Below are 20128 nucleotides of genomic sequence, written 5' to 3'. Positions count from 1 at the left end.
GTAAATATATGTACAAATATGTAAAATATGAAATATGTAATAAACATGGTCTATAAACACAGGTTGAGGAAAATAAAGCAAAAAAAAAAAAACCTTATATAAATAAAATACAGTAATCACCACCTTCCATACATCAGCACACCAGCCACACCCAAAAACCCAAGCGAGGCTGCAAGGCTCGAAAAAAAACATATGAAACAACCCTACAGCCACGCCCGAATACTCCATGCTTGGGCAGGGAACCAATGCATGGAAAGTCATGAATATAATAGAACATTTAAATAGAAAAGTATTAATAATAATAATAATAATAATGAGATAACACTCTAAAAGGCTGATTACATAAAAAGATAAATTCAGTTCAGTCCTGTGGATCTACCCCGAGACAGCGTGATCTTCGCTCGCTTTTAAAGATAGAAACCGATTCACTTTTCCTTATAACTAACAGAAGATTATTGCAGAGCCAAGCAACTCATCAGAAACGGGAGAATTTAAGGGTGTTCGTTCTAGCACAGGTAATTCAGTGTTCCTCAAACTGCAAGGTTTATATTCTATCGGCTCGTAACCTACACAGGTTAACATTTAAGATGTTTGATTTTGCCGTTTTGGGTCTTACAGTGCCTTGCAAAAGTATTCATACCCCTTGAACTTTTTCACATTACAACCACCAACTTAAAAAGTTTTTTATTGAGATTTTATGTGATAGACCAACACAGAGTAGCACATAATCGTGAAGTGAAACGAAAACGATAAATGGTCTTCAAAATTTTAAACAAATAAAAATCTGAAAAATGTGGTGTGCATTAGTATTCAGCCCCCTGTCCTCTGATACCTCCAAATACAATCCAATTGCCTTCAGAAGTCATCTAGTTAGTTAATAGAGTCCTACTGTGTGTAATTTACTCTCAGTATAAATACACTTGTTCTGTGAAGGCCTCAGTGGTTTGGTAGAGAACACTGAAGAACAAACAGCATCATGAAGACCAAAGAACTCACCAGACAGGTCAGGGATAAAGTTCTGGAGAAGTTTAAAGCAGGGTTAGGTTATAAAAAAACATCCCAAGCTCTGAACATCTCAAGAAGCACTGTTCAATCCATCATTCAAAAATGGAAAAAGTATGGCACAACTGCAAACCTACCAAGACATGGCCGTCCACCTAAACTGACAGAGCGAGCAAGGAGAGCACTGGTCAGAGAAGCAGCCAAGAGGCCCATGATCACTCTGGAGGAGCTGCAGAAATCCACAGCTCAGGTGGGAGAATCTGTGCACAGGACAACTATAAGTCATACACTCCACAAATCTGGCCTTTTTGGAAGAGTGGCAAGAAGAAAGCCATTGCTGAAAGACAGGCATAAGAAGCCATGTAGGGGACACAGCAAACATGTGGAAGAAGGTGCTTTGGTCAGATGAGACCAAAGTTGAACTTTTTGTTCTAAATGCAAAGCGCTATGTGTGGCGGAAAACTAACACTGCTCATCACCCTGCACACACCATCCCCACTGTGAAACATGGTGGTGGCAGCATCATGCTGTGGGGATGCTTTTCTTCAGCAGGGACAGGGAAGCTGGTCAGAGTTGATGGGAAGATGGATGGAGCTAAATACAGGGCAATCCTGGAAGAAAACCTGTTGGAGGCTGCAAAAGACTCGAGACTGGGAAGGAGATTCACCTTCCAGCAAGACAATGACCCTAAACATACAGCCAGAGCTACAATGGAATGGTTTAGATCAAAGAATATTCATGTGTTAGAATGGCCCAGTCAAAGTCCAGACCTAAATCCCATTGAGCATCTGTGGCAAGACTTGAAAATTGCTGTTTGTTCACAGACGCTCTCCATCCAATCTGGCTGAGCTTGAGCTATTTTGCAAAGAAGAATGGGAAAAAATGTTAGTGTCTAGATGTGCAAAGCTGGTAGAGACATACCACAAAAGACTTGCAGCTGTAATTGCAGCAAAAGGTGCCTCTACAAAGTATTAACGCAGGGGGGCTGAATACTAATGCACATCACATTTTTCAGATTTTTATTTGTTTAAAATTTTGAAGACCATTTATCATTTTCATTTCACTTCACAATTCTGTGCTACTCTGTGTTGGTCTATCACATAAAATCTCAATAAAAAACTTTTAAGTTCGTGGTTGTAAGGTGGAAAAATGTGAAAAAGTTCAAGGGGTATGAATACTTTTGCAAGGCACTGTATTTGTTCTCACTCACGTTAACGTCTCTTTTATAAATTGGTTTTACAGAGGTGGAACCTTTACTGAAGCGCTCTGTGGCTCTACAGAGAACCTCGTTTGCTCCTCAGACTCCGTGTCCGAAATCACTCGCTCGTTCACTACTCCCTATATAGGGAATTACTCTATAGAGGACTATACAGTGAGCTCATTGGTAAATGAAAACGCTTTCAGACACTAGCCCGTCACGCTGGTATTTATGTCATTACTGTCGCACAATTAAAATGTGCCAGATCAGTCGGCTGGTGGGTTTCAAAATAATAAATACACGCGTGTGTTTTTGTGATAAATCCATATTATACTGAGCGCATTTCCCACATTAATCAATACAAAGCACCTACAGCTTTCAGTTCTTTTAAATCAAGGATGAATACTTTCTTCTTCACCGCGGCCTTTTATTAAATCACATTTGAGACTTTTAATGTGATTTCTTTCAGCGCGACCGCAATGCATGATGGGATACAGTGGTGCTTGAAAGTTTGTGAACCCTTTAGAATTTTCTATATTTCTGCATAAATATGACCTAAAACATCATCAGATTTTCACACAAGTCCTAAAAGTAGATAAAGAGAACCCAGTTAAACAAATGAGACAAAAATATTATACTCGGTCATTTATTTATTGAGGAAAGTGATCCAATATTACATATCTGTGAGTGGCAAAAGTATGTGAACCTTTGCTTTCAGTATCTGGTGTGACCCCCTTGTGCAGCAATAACTGCTACTAAATGTTTGCGGTAACTGTTGATCAGTCCTGCACACCGGCTTGGAGGAATTTTAGCCCGTTCCTCCGTACAGAACAGCTTCAACTCTGGGATGTTGGTGGGTTTCCTCACATGAACTGCTCGCTTCAGGTCCTTCCACAACATTTCCATTGGATTAAGGTCAGGACTTTGACTTGGCCATTCCAAAACATTAACTTTATTCTTCTTTAACCATTCTTTGGTAGAATGACTTGTGCGCTTAGGGTCGTTGTCTTGCTGCATGACCCACCTTCTCTTGAGATTTAGTTCATGGACAGATGTCCTGACATTTTCCTTTAGAATTGGCTGGTATAATTCAGAATTCATTGTTCCATCAATGATGGCAAGCCGTCCTGGCCCAGATGCAGCAAAACAGGCCCAAACCATGATACCACCACCATGTTTCACAGATGGGATAAGGTTCTTATGCTGGAATGCAGTGTTTTCCTTTCTCCAAACATAACGCTTCTCATTTAAACCAAAAAGTTCTATTTTGGTCTCATCCGTCCACAAAACATTTTTCCAATAGCCTTCTGGCTTGTCCATGTGATCTTTAGCAAACTGCAGACGAGCAGCAATGTTCTTTTTGGAGAGCAGTGGCTTTCTCCTTGCAACCCTGCCATGCACACCATTGTTGTTCAGTGTTCTCCTGATGGTGGACTCATGAACATTAACATTAGCCAATGTGAGAGAGGCCTTCAGTTGCTTAGAAGTTACCTTGGGGTCCTTTGTGACCTCGCCGACTATTACATGCCTTGCTCTTGGAGTGATCTGTGTTGGTTGACCACTCCTGGGGAGGGTAACAATGGTCTTGAATTTCCTCCATTTGTACACAATCTGTCTGACTGTGGATTGGTGGAGTCCAAACTCTTTAGAGATGGTTGTGTAACCTTTTCCAGCCTGATGAGCATCAACAATGCTTTCTCTGAGGTCCTCAGAAATCTCCTTTGTTTGTGCCATGATACACTTCCACAAACATGTGTTGTGAAGATCAGACTTTGATAGATCCCTGTTCTTTAAATAAAACAGGGTGCCCACTCACACCTGATTGTCATCCCATTGATTGAAACACCTGACTCTAATTTCACCTTCAAATTAACTGCTAATCCTAGAGGTTCACATACTTTTGCCACTCACAGATATGTAATATTGGATCATTTTCCTCAATAAATAAATGACCAAGTCTAATATTTTTGTCTCATTTGTTTAACTGGGTTCTCTTTATCTACTTTTAGGACTTGTGTGAAAATCTGATGTTGTTTTAGGTCATATTTATGCAGAAATATAGAAAATTCTAAAGGGTTCACAAACTTTCAAGCACCACTGTAAATTGCTTTGGTTAGTGACCATTGTTGTACACTACTTTTCCTGATGCATTGTGGGATACTTTGAGTGCACTATATAGGGTGTAAATAATCCTCACTAAGTTTTCGGACAGCACTACAAAATGGCGTCCTCACTACACAGTGCCCTGTATAATGAGTCGGGAGCGATTTCGGACACGGAGACTGTACGAGAGGTGAGGTCTGTCTCAGTGACGATACATTCTTTGCTAAAATTTAAGATTTAATTTTTTTTCTTAAAACCAGATTACTCCAGATTTCACAGCATTCCAACAGGAAGTGATGTAAAATCTTGCTGCTTCACCTCTGTTCCTCGCACTCCCTCCTCGGCCTCGGCGAACTCAGAGTTGTAGGTGCACTCGGACTCGTTGCTGCTGTGTGTGGAGTCGGTTCTCCTGTGGCCCGGTTTGGGTACATTCTGAAAGAAGGGAGTGTGTGTTACAGTGCGTTACGGGTGTGTTCTCTGTGTGTTTACAGTACAGTACGTGAAGGTGTTGTGCTGTAGTTAGTGTGTGTGTGTTCACCGTGGTGAGTACGATCTCCTCTTTGAGGTCGTCGTATTTCTCCTCCAGTCTCAGATGCTCCGTGAGGAGGTTCTGATATCGCGATCTCTCCTCGTTTAAGTCATTCTCCAGCTGAGTCGTCTCCTCCTTCAGAGCCCTGTGCATCCTCTCTACACACACAGGGTTAAGATCAGGCTAAGACCAGATCAGGACTCGGTTAATCCCGGGTTGAGAATTAGTTATGACTGGATTAATAATTGGATTAGGATTTGATCAGAGCTTTAGTATGATGAAGATCAGATTGGGTTAAGGAGTGAAACTATGACTGGATGAAGGAATCAACTCCAGTCAGAGGGAAACCAGTGAAGGAGTGAGTTACTGATTGGATTCTAATTACGCTCTGGGTTGGATACAAATTAGATCCAGATTAAATCGGGATTAAAGTACAGTCTGGATTAAGGATGGATTAGAACTCTGTCTGAATATAAATTTGATAAATCCTGTGTTAGAACCAGCTAAGGACTAGGAAAGCACTGGATTAGGACTGGGCTGGGTTAAAACCATGTTAGGGTCAGGTAAAGACTGGATTAGGATGGGATTAGGACTGGGATAAAACTGGATTAGGACCGGATTGGGATGGGATAAGGACTGGATTAGGAGTGGATTGGGGCGGGGTTATTACTGGATTAGTAGCGGATTGGGATGGGGTTAGAACTGGATTAAGAGCAGATTGGGATGGGGTTAGGACTGGATTAGGAGCAGATTGGGGTGGGGTTAGGACTGGATTAGGAGCAGATTGGGGTGGGGTTAGGACTGGATTAGGAGCAGATTGGGGTGGGGTTAGGACTGGATTAGGAGCAGATTGGGGTGGGGTTAGGACTGGATTAGGAGCAGATTGGGGTGGGGTTAGGACTGGATTAAGAGCAGATTGGGGTGGGGTTAGGACTGGATTAAGAGCAGATTGGAGTGGGGTTAGGACTGGATTAGGAGCAGATTGGGGTGGGGTTTGGACCAGATCGGACTGCTGGATGGTTTCAGTACCTGTCCATTGTTGACTCTGCTCCTGGATCAAACGGTTCAGGTCGTCCTTCTCGTTCTTCAAAAGATCGTTCTGTTCCTTTAACTCTGAGATCATCTACACACACACACACACACACACACACACACACACACACACACACACACACACACACACACAAAATCGAGAGCCATGACAATGACAAACACTCTACTACACTCAGTGTGAGGAGATCAACCTGATACACTGAAGTTAAAGTTGAAACCATGGCAACGGAAATGAAGTGTTTACACACTACATACAAAAAAACAAAAAAACACCCAAACTAAATATTGTTTACAAACATAACAGATAATCAGAGTAAATAAATAGATGTACGATGGTGTATTACTATGTACACCAAAACACACACGTACCTGCTCCATCTCGTCCTGGTAGGTCTGTGCCCAGTCCTCGATGGCCTTCTTCTCCTTCCGTGTGTTCTGCAGCTCTTTGCGCAGTTTCTCCAGCTCCTCCTGCAGCGTGGTCACTCGGTTAGCGCTGTTCCTCGCCTCCTCCTCCACGCCACGTAAACGAGTCAGCTCCCTGCGCAGGCGCTCGCTCTCGGTGGTGTGGGCGCTCTCCAAACCGTTTAGACGCTCACCCAGAACCCGGTTCTCCTTATTCTACAGCAAGGAACATGCAGAACATCCACATGCTAAAACTGTGTTCTACAGAGGTAGACATAATTCTGAATAAATAAAAAGATCCGGGTTTGGTTCAAATTAGATTCAGATTAAGGCTGGATTTAGAGTTTTGTCTGGATAAGAGTTAGGTCTGAGTTTTAAATGAATTAGTAAATGGTTGGGATTAAGACTAGAATTAGGTCTTGATTAAAGCTGATCTAGAATTAAACCTAGAATAAGACTGGTCTAGGATTGAAATTGATTTAGAATTAGGTCGGGATTAAGGCTCGTGTACAATTAAATCAAGACAAAGACTGGTCTAGAATTAAGCCAGAATTAAAACTGATTTAGAATAAATTCAGGATTGACATTGATTGAGAATGAGGTCTAGATTAAGACTGATCCAGTATTAAGTCTGGTTTCAAAATAATTTAGACTTGTGTCTAGATTAAGACTGATCAGTAATTAAGTCTCAGTTAAGACTGGTCTAGAATTAAGTCTAGACTAAGACTGATTTAGATTAAGACTTGTCTAGAATTAAGGCTGGTCTAAAGTTAAGGTCTGGATTAAGACCGGTCAAGAATAAAGTTTCAGTTAAGACTGATCTAGAATTAAGTCTAGTTTAAGACTGGTCTAGATCTAAGGCTAGATTAAGAGTGATTTAGATTTAGGTCTAGATTAAAACTGGCCTAGAATTAAGTCTGGAACAAGTTTGATTGGAATTAGGTCTAGATTAAGACTGGTCTAGAATTAGAACTGGATTAAGATTGATTTAGAATTAGGTCTAGATTAAAATTGATCTAGAATCAAGTCTGGAACAAGTTTGATTGAGAATGAGGTCTAGATTAAGACTGATAAAGACTGGTCTAGATTTAAATCGAGATTAAAACTGATTTAGATCTAAATTAAAACTGGTCTAGAATTAAGTCTGGCTGAAATTTGATTTTGAATAGAGTTTGTTTCAGAATTACGTCTAGATTAAAACTGGTCTAGAACTATGTCTGAATTAAAAAGCTTATTGAGAATAAATTCAGGATTGAGGTTGATTGAGAATGAGGTTTGGATTAAGACCAGTCTGTAATTAAGTCTGAATTAAGGCTGAGTTAATCAGTAAGAGCACAGACATGATTAAACACTTTAAAGCAGCGGCTCTACAGCGGAAATATCGGCCATGTGGGTTTCAGACCGCAAGTTTGTTACAGGAAGTAAAAAAATAAATAAAACAACAAACCCAGCCTAAAAAGTGACTCCTGACTGCACGGCTGGTAAAATGACGTCACCCTCCTGTACTGGAGGTGTGCGTTACCTGCTCGTCGATTCTGCGCTGCAGCTGCATGATCTTGTTCTCCATGCCGATGTTGAGTTTTTTGTAGTGTTCGACAGAGCGGGCTTCGATCTTCAGCTTCTTGAGCTCGCGCTTGGCCCTCATGCGCCGCACGCAGCACTGCAGGTAAACCACCGCCTCCAGAGAGCGCTTATACCACTGACGCGCCAACCAGCCGCGCACCATCTTCTGGATGATGATGGCTTTATGCTCACGCAGCAGCTGGACACACACAAACAAACAATAAATAATTTGCATAACTTGGCACTTAACACCACAAAACAGTCAATTTGACTTCAAACCTTTTGTCGTTTTATCTTGCACAGGTTACACATTATTCCTTCGTGCTTTTTCCGAGAGTTAACTACTGAACTTTGATCTGAATAAAATCACGGCGTTACAGAGACGAGTGCAGAGGAGACGCTCAGGAAAGCAGCTGCTGTTGTCTGTCAGAGGAAGTGCTAGAACGTCTCGCACTCTCCGATCACATGACCTTCTGTATAATCAACACTTACCCTGATCCATCAGCACAAGTTACATTCCGGTTATTTTAAGCTTATGATAGAAAGCAGAATGACGGCTGCTGGGATTTGCTGCAAAATGAAGAAGAGTGTGACAGTCAAAGTGTCCAGAAGAACCGAGTCTGGTTCTGTAATGCCCCTTTTCCACCAAAGCAGTTCCAGGGCTGGTTCGGGGCCAGTGCTTAGTTTGGAACCGGGTTTTCTGTTTCCACTGACAAAGAACTGGCTCTGGGGCCAGAAAAACCGGTTCCAGGCTAGCACCAGCTCTTTGCTGAACCACTTACGTCAGCGGGGGGGGCGGAGTTGTTAAGACCAAAAACAATAGCAAGACCGCGAAAGGTCGCCATTTTTAAGCGACGAGATATCATGGATGCAGTAAAGCAGCAGTGGTCTGTGGAGGAGACAACCTGTCTCCTAGCGATATGGTCCACTCAAAACCTGTCGATCAACACAAACATATTGGATCTGCTGTTTTCTGATCCCAATGAAGCACCGTAAAGCCAGAAGCAGCAGCTGTACAAATGCGAAGTCATCCATTATTCTTGTTGTTGTTGCTGCTTCGTCTTCTCCGTGTTGTTGTTGCGTCGATGTTCGCGCCAAGGTTTATGCAAACGCAGCGACGTAACTGACGTATACAGTGATGTAATGACATGGCTCCCCTTAGCACCCCGAGCTATGGAAAAGCAAACTGGTTCTCAGCTGGCTCGCAAGTACCCCTTTTCCACCAAATCAGTTCCAGGGCTGGTTCGGGGCCAGTGCTGGTGCTGGTTCACAACTCGTTCAACTTGCGAGCCAGCTGAGAACCAGTTTGCTTTTCCATAGCTCACGGTGCTAAGGGAAGCCACGTCATTACGTCGCTGTATACGTCAGTTACATCGCTGCGTTTGCATAAACCTTGGCGCGAATATCGAAGCAACAACAACAACAACAACAATAATAAAAGACTTCGCGTTTGTACAGCTGCGGCTTCTCGTCGCTTAAAAATGGCGACCGTCCGCGGTCTTGCTATTGTTGTTGGTCTTAACAACTCCGCCCCCCCCACTGACGTAAGCGGTTCTTTCCTCTGGCCCAGCAGAGTTTTGGTGCTAGCCTGGAACCGGTTTTTCTGGCCCCAGAGCCAGTTCTTTGTCAGTGGAAACAGAAAACCCGGTTCTAAACTAAGCACTGGCCCCGAACCAGCCCTGGAACTGCTTTGGTGGAAAAGGGGTATAAGACACTCAGTAAAACCTGCAGCTCATTTCCTTATAAAACTGCCCTCACTGGACCGGAGACGCATTTTTAAAATTTTTTTGTCATTGTTGTTATTTTAAAGCAAAGAATCATCGCACCAAATATCGACTTTGTTTCATTTATTACCATTTATAGTATTTTAAAATGTAGAAACATTTAATTTCATTCAAAAGCAAAAAATAACAGGAGTCAGGGTACAATTTGTGTTATTTTATAAGGAAATTAGCTGATGCACATACACCTGAGTAAGTGTTAAATTATTGTTAAAATTGTTAAATTATTATTAGTTGTGCGATACAGCTGTACATTAGTTCATGAAATAAATAAAAACTACAAGGTTAGTTATCTTCAGTGTGTGTTTTATTGAAACTATAGGTGTGTAACATTAACATTATCATTAACAGTAACATACATAAAAGTTTTTTTATTTTGATTTTCAAATTCTGACCCTTTTGTCCTCTTTATATAACTCTAAAGCAAATTATGAGCCAAATAATAAATATATACAAATATATACGTCCATGTATACATTAGCCTTTGGATTTAAAAATAAATATTATACAGTGCTTAATAATAATTATTATTAATAATAATCTGATAACCAAAAATAAAATCTTTTTTCTTGCATTTTTCTGATGACCACTGAAACACGCTGCTAATAATTAAATACATCCTCGAGGTGTTTTTTTGGGATGGTTCCTAAAAAGAGAAAAACTGCAACACAGGAACAAACACACTATGGGTTCTTCATGTGTGTGTGAAACAGTTTGGATGCGTGACCGTGTGTGTACCGCTTTGTACTGCTGTCGGGCCATGTACGCCCGGAGGATACACTGCATGGCGAGGGCGGCGTTGCGTTTGCGCCTGTAGCTGGTTCTCTGTACGTACATGCGCTGGTACTTCTGGACGATGATGGCGGCTCGGGTGCGGCGCAGAAACATCGCCAGGCTGAAAACGACAAGAATATTTACAACTTTTAGCTTATCCTACTTTCCGTTTATCCATCTATCTGATCATCTACAGAGTGTTCGTGTTCCTCACCATCGGGCCTGGTATCCTCGGACGTATCTCTGGATGACGATGGCGGCTTGTTTCATGCGCAGGTACTTCTTGCGCTCCAGCCAGCAACGGATCGTTTTCTGGATGCGGATGCAGGCGGCTCGCAGTTTATCGGCCCGGAGTTTTTCCAGATACGCCACCTGACCTGCTCGGAAAAAAATCTTCGTCTTCCCAAACTGGTACTTATCCTGATCCTGGAGAAGGGAAACGTGACGATTATCTTGACAAGATGATGCAGAGATGTGAAAGTTCATAATGTATGAAAGAGTATGAGCAGGAGGAAGTATAAGGGGAGTATCAGAGTGTGAAAACGTATGAGGGAGTATTACAAAGTCTGAAGAAATATAAGGAAGTATGAGAATATGAGAGAGCATGATGAAGTTTCAGAGAGTAAAACAGAATCTGAGTGTCAGAGAGAATGAGTGATCGCATATGGGGTGAGGTAGTGAGGAAGTAAAATGGAGTATGAGGGAGCATGACTGAGTATGGGGTAATCAACATGTAGGAAGAAATAAGAAATTATGAGAGGATGAGGAAGTATGAAAGAGTATGAGGGAGTATTGGGAAGTATGAGGAGGTATGAGAACATACAGGGGGGAGAGGATGAGAGTGAGTATAGGGAAGTATCAGAGAGTGCGAGAGTGAACCGAGAGTATGTGGGAGTATCAGAGAGGATAGGGGAGTGTCAGAGAGTGTGAGAGAGCGTATGGAGGAGCATCACAGAACATGTCGATGTAAGAGAGAGCATGGGAGAGTATCAAAGAGGATGAGAGAGTGAGTATGGGGGAGTATTACAGAGCATGTCGATGTATGAGAGAGCATGGGAGAGTATCAAAGAGGATGGGAGAGTGAGTATGGGGGAGTATTACAGAGTATGTGGATGTATGAGAGAGTATGGGGGAGTATCAGAGAGTATATGAGAGAGAATGGGGAAATATCACAGAGTATGAGCGTGAGTATGGGGAGTGTCAGAGTATGAGAGAGAGCATGGGGGAGTATCATAGACTATATGGATGTATGACAGTGGATGGGGGAGTATCAGGGAGTGTGAGAGAGACTATGGGGGAGCATCACAGAGTATGTGAATGTATGAGAGAGTACGGGGGAGTATCGCAGAGGATGAGAGAGAGTACGGGGGAGTATCGCAGAGGATGAGAGAGAGCACGGGGGAGTATCGCAGAGGATGAGAGTGTGTACGGGGGAGTATCGCAGAGGATGAGAGAGAGTATAGGGAGCATCGCAGAGTATGTGCTTGTATGAGGGAGTATCAGAGTGTATGAGAGGGAGTATCAGAGTGCGAGTGGGGGAGTACCGGAGTGCGAGTGGGGGAGTATTGGAGTGCGAGTATCGGAGAGCGTGTGGGGGAGTATCGGAGTGCGAGTATCGGAGTGCGTGTGGGGGAGTATCGGAGTGCGTGTGGGGGAGTATCGGAGTGCGTGTGGGGGAGTATCGGAGTGCGAGAGAGCGTGTGGGGGAGTATCGGAGTGCGAGAGTGAGTGTGGGGGAGTATCGGAGTGCGAGAGAGAGTGTGGGGGAGTATCGGACTGCGAGAGAGAGTGTGGGGGAGTATCGGAGTGCGAGAGAGCGTGTGGGGGAGTATCGGAGTGCGAGAGAGCGTGTGGGGGAGTATCGGAGTGCGAGAGAGAGTGTGGGGGAGTATCGGAGTGCGAGAGAGAGTGTGGGGGAGTATCGGAGTGCGAGAGAGCGTGTGGGGGAGTATCGGAGTGCGAGAGAGCGTGTGGGGGAGTATCGGAGTGCGAGAGAGCGTGTGGGGGAGTATCGGAGTGCGAGAGAGCGTGTGGGGGAGTATCAGAGTGCGAGAGAGAGTATCAGAGTGCAAGAGAGAGCGTGGGGGAGTATCAGAGTGCGAGAGAGTGCGTGGGGGAGTATCAGAGTGCGAGAGAGTGCGTGGGGGAGTACCAGAGTATGAGAGAGTGTGTGGGGGAGTATCAGAGTGCGAGAGAGTGTGGGGGAGTATCAGAGTGCGAGAGTGTGCGTGGGGGAGTATCAGAGTGCGAGAGAGTGCGTGGGGGAGTACCAGAGTATGAGAGAGTGTGTGGGGGAGTATCAGAGTGCGAGAGAGTGTGGGGGAGTATCAGAGTATGAGAGAGTGTGTGGGGGAGTATCAGAGTGCGAGAGAGTGTGGGGGAGTATCAGAGTGCGAGAGAGAGCGTGGGGGAGTATCAGAGTGCGAGAGAGTGCGTGGGGGAGTATCAGAGTGCGAGAGAGTGCGTGGGGGAGTACCAGAGTATGAGAGAGTGTGTGGGGGAGTATCAGAGTGCGAGAGAGAGCGTGGGGGAGTATCAGAGTGCGAGAGAGAGCGTGGGGGAGTATCAGAGTGCGAGAGAGAGCGTGGGGGAGTATCAGAGTGCGAGAGAGAGTATCAGAGTGCGAGAGAGAGCGTGGGGGAGTATCAGAGTGCGAGAGAGAGCGTGGGGGAGTATCAGAGTGCGAGAGAGAGTGTGGGGGAGTATCAGAGTGCGAGAGAGTGTGTGGGGGAGTATCAGAGTGCGAGAGAGAGCGTGGGGGAGTATCAGAGTGCGAGAGAGAGCGTGGGGGAGTATCAGAGTGCGAGAGAGAGTATCAGAGTGCGAGAGAGAGCGTGGGGGAGTATCAGAGTGCGAGAGAGAGCGTGGGGGAGTATCAGAGTGCGAGAGAGAGTGTGGGGGAGTATCAGAGTGCGAGAGAGAGTGTGGGGGAGTATCAGAGTGCGAGAGAGAGTGTGGGGGAGTATCAGAGTGCGAGAGAGAGTGTGGGGGAGTATCAGAGTGCGAGAGAGAGTGTGGGGGAGTATCAGAGTGCGAGAGAGAGCGTGGGGGAGTATCAGAGTGCGAGAGAGAGCGTGGGGGAGTATCAGAGTGCGAGAGAGTGCGTGGGGGAGTATCAGAGTGCGAGAGAGTGCGTGGGGGAGTATCAGAGTGCGAGAGAGTGCGTGGGGGAGTATCAGAGTGCGAGAGAGAGCGTGGGGGAGTATCAGAGTGCGAGAGAGAGCGTGGGGGAGTATCAGAGTGCGAGAGAGAGCGTGGGGGAGTATCAGAGTGCGAGAGAGAGCGTGGGGGAGTATCAGAGTGCGAGAGAGTGTGTGGGGGAGTATCAGAGTGCGAGAGAGTGTGTGGGGGAGTATCAGAGTGCGAGAGAGAGCGTGGGGGAGTATCAGAGTGCGAGAGAGAGCGTGGGGGAGTATCAGAGTGCGAGAGAGAGTATCAGAGTGCGAGAGAGAGCGTGGGGGAGTATCAGAGTGCGAGAGAGTGCGTGGGGGAGTATCAGAGTGCGAGAGAGTGCGTGGGGGAGTATCAGAGTGCGAGAGAGTGCGTGGGGGAGTATCAGAGTGCGAGAGAGAGCGTGGGGGAGTATCAGAGTGCGAGAGAGAGCGTGGGGGAGTATCAGAGTGCGAGAGAGAGCGTGGGGGAGTATCAGAGTGCGAGAGAGAGCGTGGGGGAGTATCAGAGTGCGAGAGAGAGCGTGGGGGAGTATCAGAGTGCGAGAGAGAGCGTGGGGGAGTATCAGAGTGCGAGAGAGAGCGTGGGGGAGTATCAGAGTGCGAGAGAGAGCGTGGGGGAGTATCAGAGTGCGAGAGAGAGCGTGGGGGAGTATCAGAGTGCGAGAGAGAGCGTGGGGGAGTATCAGAGTGCGAGAGAGAGCGTGGGGGAGTATCAGAGTGCGAGAGAGAGCGTGGGGGAGTATCAGAGTGCGAGAGAGAGCGTGGGGGAGTATCAGAGTGCGAGAGAGAGTGTGGGGGAGTATCAGAGTGCGAGAGAGAGTGTGGGGGAGTATCAGAGTGCGAGAGAGAGTGTGGGGGAGTATCAGAGTGCGAGAGAGAGTGTGGGGGAGTATCAGAGTGCGAGAGAGAGTGTGGGGGAGTATCAGAGTGCGAGAGAGAGTATCAGAGTGCGAGAGAGAGCGTGGGGGAGTATCAGAGTGCGAGAGAGTGCGTGGGGGAGTATCAGAGTGCGAGAGAGAGTGTGGGGGAGTATCAGAGTGCGAGAGAGAGTGTGGGGGAGTATCAGAGTGCGAGAGAGAGTGTGGGGGAGTATCAGAGTGCGAGAGAGAGTGTGGGGGAGTATCAGAGTGCGAGAGAGAGTGTGGGGGAGTATCAGAGTGCGAGAGAGAGTGTGGGGGAGTATCAGAGTGCGAGAGAGAGTGTGGGGGAGTATCAGAGTGCGAGAGAGAGTGTGGGGGAGTATCAGAGTGCGAGAGAGAGTGTGGGGGAGTATCAGAGTGCGAGAGAGAGTGTGGGGGAGTATCAGAGTGCGAGAGAGTGTGTGGGGGAGTATCAGAGTGCGAGAGAGTGTGTGGGGGAGTATCAGAGTGCGAGAGAGTGTGTGGGGGAGTATCAGAGTGCGAGAGAGAGCGTGGGGGAGTATCAGAGTGCGAGAGAGAGCGTGGGGGAGTATCAGAGTGCGAGAGAGAGTATCAGAGTGCGAGAGAGAGCGTGGGGGAGTATCAGAGTGCGAGAGAGTGCGTGGGGGAGTATCAGAGTGCGAGAGAGTGCGTGGGGGAGTATCAGAGTGCGAGAGAGTGCGTGGGGGAGTATCAGAGTGCGAGAGAGAGCGTGGGGGAGTATCAGAGTGCGAGAGAGAGCGTGGGGGAGTATCAGAGTGCGAGAGAGAGCGTGGGGGAGTATCAGAGTGCGAGAGAGAGTGTGGGGGAGTATCAGAGTGCGAGAGAGAGTGTGGGGGAGTATCAGAGTGCGAGAGAGAGCGTGGGGGAGTATCAGAGTGCGAGAGAGAGCGTGGGGGAGTATCAGAGTGCGAGAGAGAGTGTGGGGGAGTATCAGAGTGCGAGAGAGAGTGTGGGGGAGTATCAGAGTGCGAGAGAGAGTGTGGGGGAGTATCAGAGTGCGAGAGAGAGTGTGGGGGAGTATCAGAGTGCGAGAGAGAGTGTGGGGGAGTATCAGAGTGCGAGAGAGAGTGTGGGGGAGTATCAGAGTGCGAGAGAGAGTGTGGGGGAGTATCAGAGTGCGAGAGAGAGTGTGGGGGAGTATCAGAGTGCGAGAGAGAGTGTGGGGGAGTATCAGAGTGCGAGAGAGAGTGTGGGGGAGTATCAGAGTGCGAGAGAGAGTGTGGGGGAGTATCAGAGTGCGAGAGAGAGTGTGGGGGAGTATCAGAGTGCGAGAGAGTGTGTGGGGGAGTATCAGAGTGCGAGAGAGTGTGTGGGGGAGTATCAGAGTGCGAGAGAGTGTGTGGGGGAGTATCAGAGTGCGAGAGAGAGCGTGGGGGAGTATCAGAGTGCGAGAGAGAGCGTGGGGGAGTATCAGAGTGCGAGAGAGAGTATCAGAGTGCGAGAGAGAGCGTGGGGGAGTATCAGAGTGCGAGAGAGTGCGTGGGGGAGTATCAGAGTGCGAGAGAGTGCGTGGGGGAGTATCAGAGTGCGAGAGAGTGCGTGGGGGAGTATCAGAGTGCGAGAGAGAGCGTGGGGGAGTATCAGAGTGCGAGAGAGAGCGTGGGGGAGTATCAGAGTGCGAGAGAGAGCGTGGGGGAGTATCAGAGTGCGAGAGAGAGTGTGGGGGAGTATCAGAGTGCGAGAGAGAGTGTGGGGGAGTATCAGAGTGCGAGAGAGAGTGTGGGGGAGTATCAGAGTGCGAGAGAGAGTGTGGGGGAGTATCAGAGTGCGAGAGAGAGTGTGGGGGAGTATCAGAGTGCGAGAGAGAGTGTGGGGGAGTATCAGAGTGCGAGAGAGTGTGTGGGGGAGTATCAGAGTGCGAGAGAGTGTGTGGGGGAGTATCAGAGTGCGAGAGAGAGCGTGGGGGAGTATCAGAGTGCGAGAGAGAGTATCAGAGTGCGAGAGAGAGCGTGGGGGAGTATCAGAGTGCGAGAGAGTGCGTGGGGGAGTATCAGAGTGCGAGAGAGAGCGTGGGGGAGTATCAGAGTGCGAGAGAGAGCGTGGGGGAGTATCAGAGTGCGAGAGAGAGCGTGGGGGAGTATCAGAGTGCGAGAGAGAGTGTGGGGGAGTATCAGAGTGCGAGAGAGAGTGTGGGGGAGTATCAGAGTGCGAGAGAGAGTGTGGGGGAGTATCAGAGTGCGAGAGAGAGTGTGGGGGAGTATCAGAGTGCGAGAGAGAGTGTGGGGGAGTATCAGAGTGCGAGAGAGAGTGTGGGGGAGTATCAGAGTGCGAGAGAGTGTGTGGGGGAGTATCAGAGTGCGAGAGAGTGTGTGGGGGAGTATCAGAGTGCGAGAGAGAGCGTGGGGGAGTATCAGAGTGCGAGAGAGAGTATCAGAGTGCGAGAGAGAGCGTGGGGGAGTATCAGAGTGCGAGAGAGTGCGTGGGGGAGTATCAGAGTGCGAGAGAGAGCGTGGGGGAGTATCAGAGTGCGAGAGAGAGCGTGGGGGAGTATCAGAGTGCGAGAGAGAGCGTGGGGGAGTATCAGAGTGCGAGAGAGAGCGTGGGGGAGTATCAGAGTGCGAGAGAGAGTGTGGGGGAGTATCAGAGTGCGAGAGAGAGTGTGGGGGAGTATCAGAGTGCGAGAGAGAGTGTGGGGGAGTATCAGAGTGCGAGAGAGAGTGTGGGGGAGTATCAGAGTGCGAGAGAGAGTGTGGGGGAGTATCAGAGTGCGAGAGAGAGTGTGGGGGAGTATCAGAGTGCGAGAGAGAGTGTGGGGGAGTATCAGAGTGCGAGAGAGAGTGTGGGGGAGTATCAGAGTGCGAGAGAGAGTGTGGGGGAGTATCAGAGTGCGAGAGAGAGTGTGGGGGAGTATCAGAGTGCGAGAGAGAGTGTGGGGGAGTATCAGAGTGCGAGAGAGAGTGTGGGGGAGTATCAGAGTGCGAGAGAGAGTGTGGGGGAGTATCAGAGTGCGAGAGAGAGTGTGGGGGAGTATCAGAGTGCGAGAGAGAGTGTGGGGGAGTATCAGAGTGCGAGAGAGAGTGTGGGGGAGTATCAGAGTGCGAGAGAGAGTGTGGGGGAGTATCAGAGTGCGAGAGAGAGTGTGGGGGAGTATCAGAGTGCGAGAGAGAGTGTGGGGGAGTATCAGAGTGCGAGAGAGAGTGTGGGGGAGTATCAGAGTGCGAGAGAGAGTGTGGGGGAGTATCAGAGTGCGAGAGAGAGTGTGGGGGAGTATCAGAGTGCGAGAGAGAGTGTGGGGGAGTATCAGAGTGCGAGAGAGAGTGTGGGGGAGTATCAGAGTGCGAGAGAGAGTGTGGGGGAGTATCAGAGTGCGAGAGAGAGTGTGGGGGAGTATCAGAGTGCGAGAGAGAGTGTGGGGGAGTATCAGAGTGCGAGAGAGAGTGTGGGGGAGTATCAGAGTGCGAGAGAGAGTGTGGGGGAGTATCAGAGTGCGAGAGAGAGTGTGGGGGAGTATCAGAGTGCGAGAGAGAGTGTGGGGGAGTATCAGAGTGCGAGAGAGAGTGTGGGGGAGTATCAGAGTGCGAGAGAGAGTGTGGGGGAGTATCAGAGTGCGAGAGAGAGTGTGGGGGAGTATCAGAGTGCGAGAGAGAGTGTGGGGGAGTATCAGAGTGCGAGAGAGAGTGTGGGGGAGTATCAGAGTGCGAGAGAGAGTGTGGGGGAGTATCAGAGTGCGAGAGAGAGTGTGGGGGAGTATCAGAGTGCGAGAGAGAGTGTGGGGGAGTATCAGAGTGCGAGAGAGAGTGTGGGGGAGTATCAGAGTGCGAGAGAGAGTGTGGGGGAGTATCAGAGTGCGAGAGAGAGTGTGGGGGAGTATCAGAGTGCGAGAGAGAGTGTGGGGGAGTATCAGAGTGCGAGAGAGAGTGTGGGGGAGTATCAGAGTGCGAGAGAGAGTGTGGGGGAGTATCAGAGTGCGAGAGAGAGTGTGGGGGAGTATCAGAGTGCGAGAGAGAGTGTGGGGGAGTATCAGAGTGCGAGAGAGAGTGTGGGGGAGTATCAGAGTGCGAGAGAGAGTGTGGGGGAGTATCAGAGTGCGAGAGAGAGTGTGGGGGAGTATCAGAGTGCGAGAGAGAGTGTGGGGGAGTATCAGAGTGCGAGAGAGAGTGTGGGGGAGTATCAGAGTGCGAGAGAGAGTGTGGGGGAGTATCAGAGTGCGAGAGAGAGTGTGGGGGAGTATCAGAGTGCGAGAGAGAGTGTGGGGGAGTATCAGAGTGCGAGAGAGAGTGTGGGGGAGTATCAGAGTGCGAGAGAGAGTGTGGGGGAGTATCAGAGTGCGAGAGAGAGTGTGGGGGAGTATCAGAGTGCGAGAGAGAGTGTGGGGGAGTATCAGAGTGCGAGAGAGAGTGTGGGGGAGTATCAGAGTGCGAGAGAGAGTGTGGGGGAGTATCAGAGTGCGAGAGAGAGTGTGGGGGAGTATCAGAGTGCGAGAGAGAGTGTGGGGGAGTATCAGAGTGCGAGAGAGAGTGTGGGGGAGTATCAGAGTGCGAGAGAGAGTGTGGGGGAGTATCAGAGTGCGAGAGAGAGTGTGGGGGAGTATCAGAGTGCGAGAGAGAGTGTGGGGGAGTATCAGAGTGCGAGAGAGAGTGTGGGGGAGTATCAGAGTGCGAGAGAGAGTGTGGGGGAGTATCAGAGTGCGAGAGAGTGTGTGGGGGAGTATCAGAGTGCGAGAGAGTGTGTGGGGGAGTATCAGAGTGCGAGAGAGAGCGTGGGGGAGTATCAGAGTGCGAGAGAGAGCGTGGGGGAGTATCAGAGTGCGAGAGAGAGTATCAGAGTGCGAGAGAGAGCGTGGGGGAGTATCAGAGTGCGAGAGAGTGCGTGGGGGAGTATCAGAGTGCGAGAGAGAGTGTGGGGGAGTATCAGAGTGCGAGAGAGAGTGTGGGGGAGTATCAGAGTGCGAGAGAGAGTGTGGGGGAGTATCAGAGTGCGAGAGAGAGTGTGGGGGAGTATCAGAGTGCGAGAGAGAGTGTGGGGGAGTATCAGAGTGCGAGAGAGAGTGTGGGGGAGTATCAGAGTGCGAGAGAGTGTGTGGGGGAGTATCAGAGTGCGAGAGAGTGTGTGGGGGAGTATCAGAGTGCGAGAGAGAGCGTGGGGGAGTATCAGAGTGCGAGAGAGAGCGTGGGGGAGTATCAGAGTGCGAGAGAGAGTATCAGAGTGCGAGAGAGAGCGTGGGGGAGTATCAGAGTGCGAGAGAGTGCGTGGGGGAGTATCAGAGTGCGAGAGAGAGTGTGGGGGAGTATCAGAGTGCGAGAGAGAGCGTGGGGGAGTATCAGAGTGCGAGAGAGAGCGTGGGGGAGTATCAGAGTGCGAGAGAGAGCGTGGGGGAGTATCAGAGTGCGAGAGAGAGCGTGGGGGAGTATCAGAGTGCGAGAGAGAGCGTGGGGGAGTATCAGAGTGCGAGAGAGAGTGTGGGGGAGTATCAGAGTGCGAGAGAGAGTGTGGGGGAGTATCAGAGTGCGAGAGAGAGTGTGGGGGAGTATCAGAGTGCGAGAGAGAGTGTGGGGGAGTATCAGAGTGCGAGAGAGAGTGTGGGGGAGTATCAGAGTGCGAGAGAGAGTGTGGGGGAGTATCAGAGTGCGAGAGAGAGTGTGGGGGAGTATCAGAGTGCGAGAGAGAGTGTGGGGGAGTATCAGAGTGCGAGAGAGAGTGTGGGGGAG

At 48.7% G+C, this 20128-nt stretch overlaps 1 protein-coding gene across 6 annotated transcripts in view; it reads right to left on the bottom strand.

Annotated features, from left to right (window-relative positions):
* Positions 1–20128, bottom strand: part of myo5aa (myosin VAa) — a 155711-nt gene that overhangs the window by 26498 nt on the left and 109085 nt on the right. For all 6 annotated transcript variants that reach the window (XM_060924221.1, XM_060924225.1, XM_060924220.1 and 3 more), the window contains 7 exons: positions 10620–10831; positions 10370–10526; positions 7810–8049; positions 6255–6503; positions 5862–5955; positions 4842–4990; positions 4622–4735 (listed from right to left, as the gene is read on the bottom strand). In XM_060924221.1, coding sequence (XP_060780204.1) covers positions 4622–4735; positions 4842–4990; positions 5862–5955; positions 6255–6503; positions 7810–8049; positions 10370–10526; positions 10620–10831 — 1215 coding nt within the window. The remainder of the gene's footprint in view (positions 1–4621; positions 4736–4841; positions 4991–5861; positions 5956–6254; positions 6504–7809; positions 8050–10369; positions 10527–10619; positions 10832–20128) is intronic.

Source organism: Neoarius graeffei, chromosome 6 (genome assembly GCF_027579695.1).
Source record: "Neoarius graeffei isolate fNeoGra1 chromosome 6, fNeoGra1.pri, whole genome shotgun sequence".
NCBI lineage: Eukaryota > Metazoa > Chordata > Actinopteri > Siluriformes > Ariidae > Neoarius > Neoarius graeffei.
Note: the sequence above shows the minus strand (reverse complement) of the source record. Positions and strands in the feature narration are given on the sequence as shown.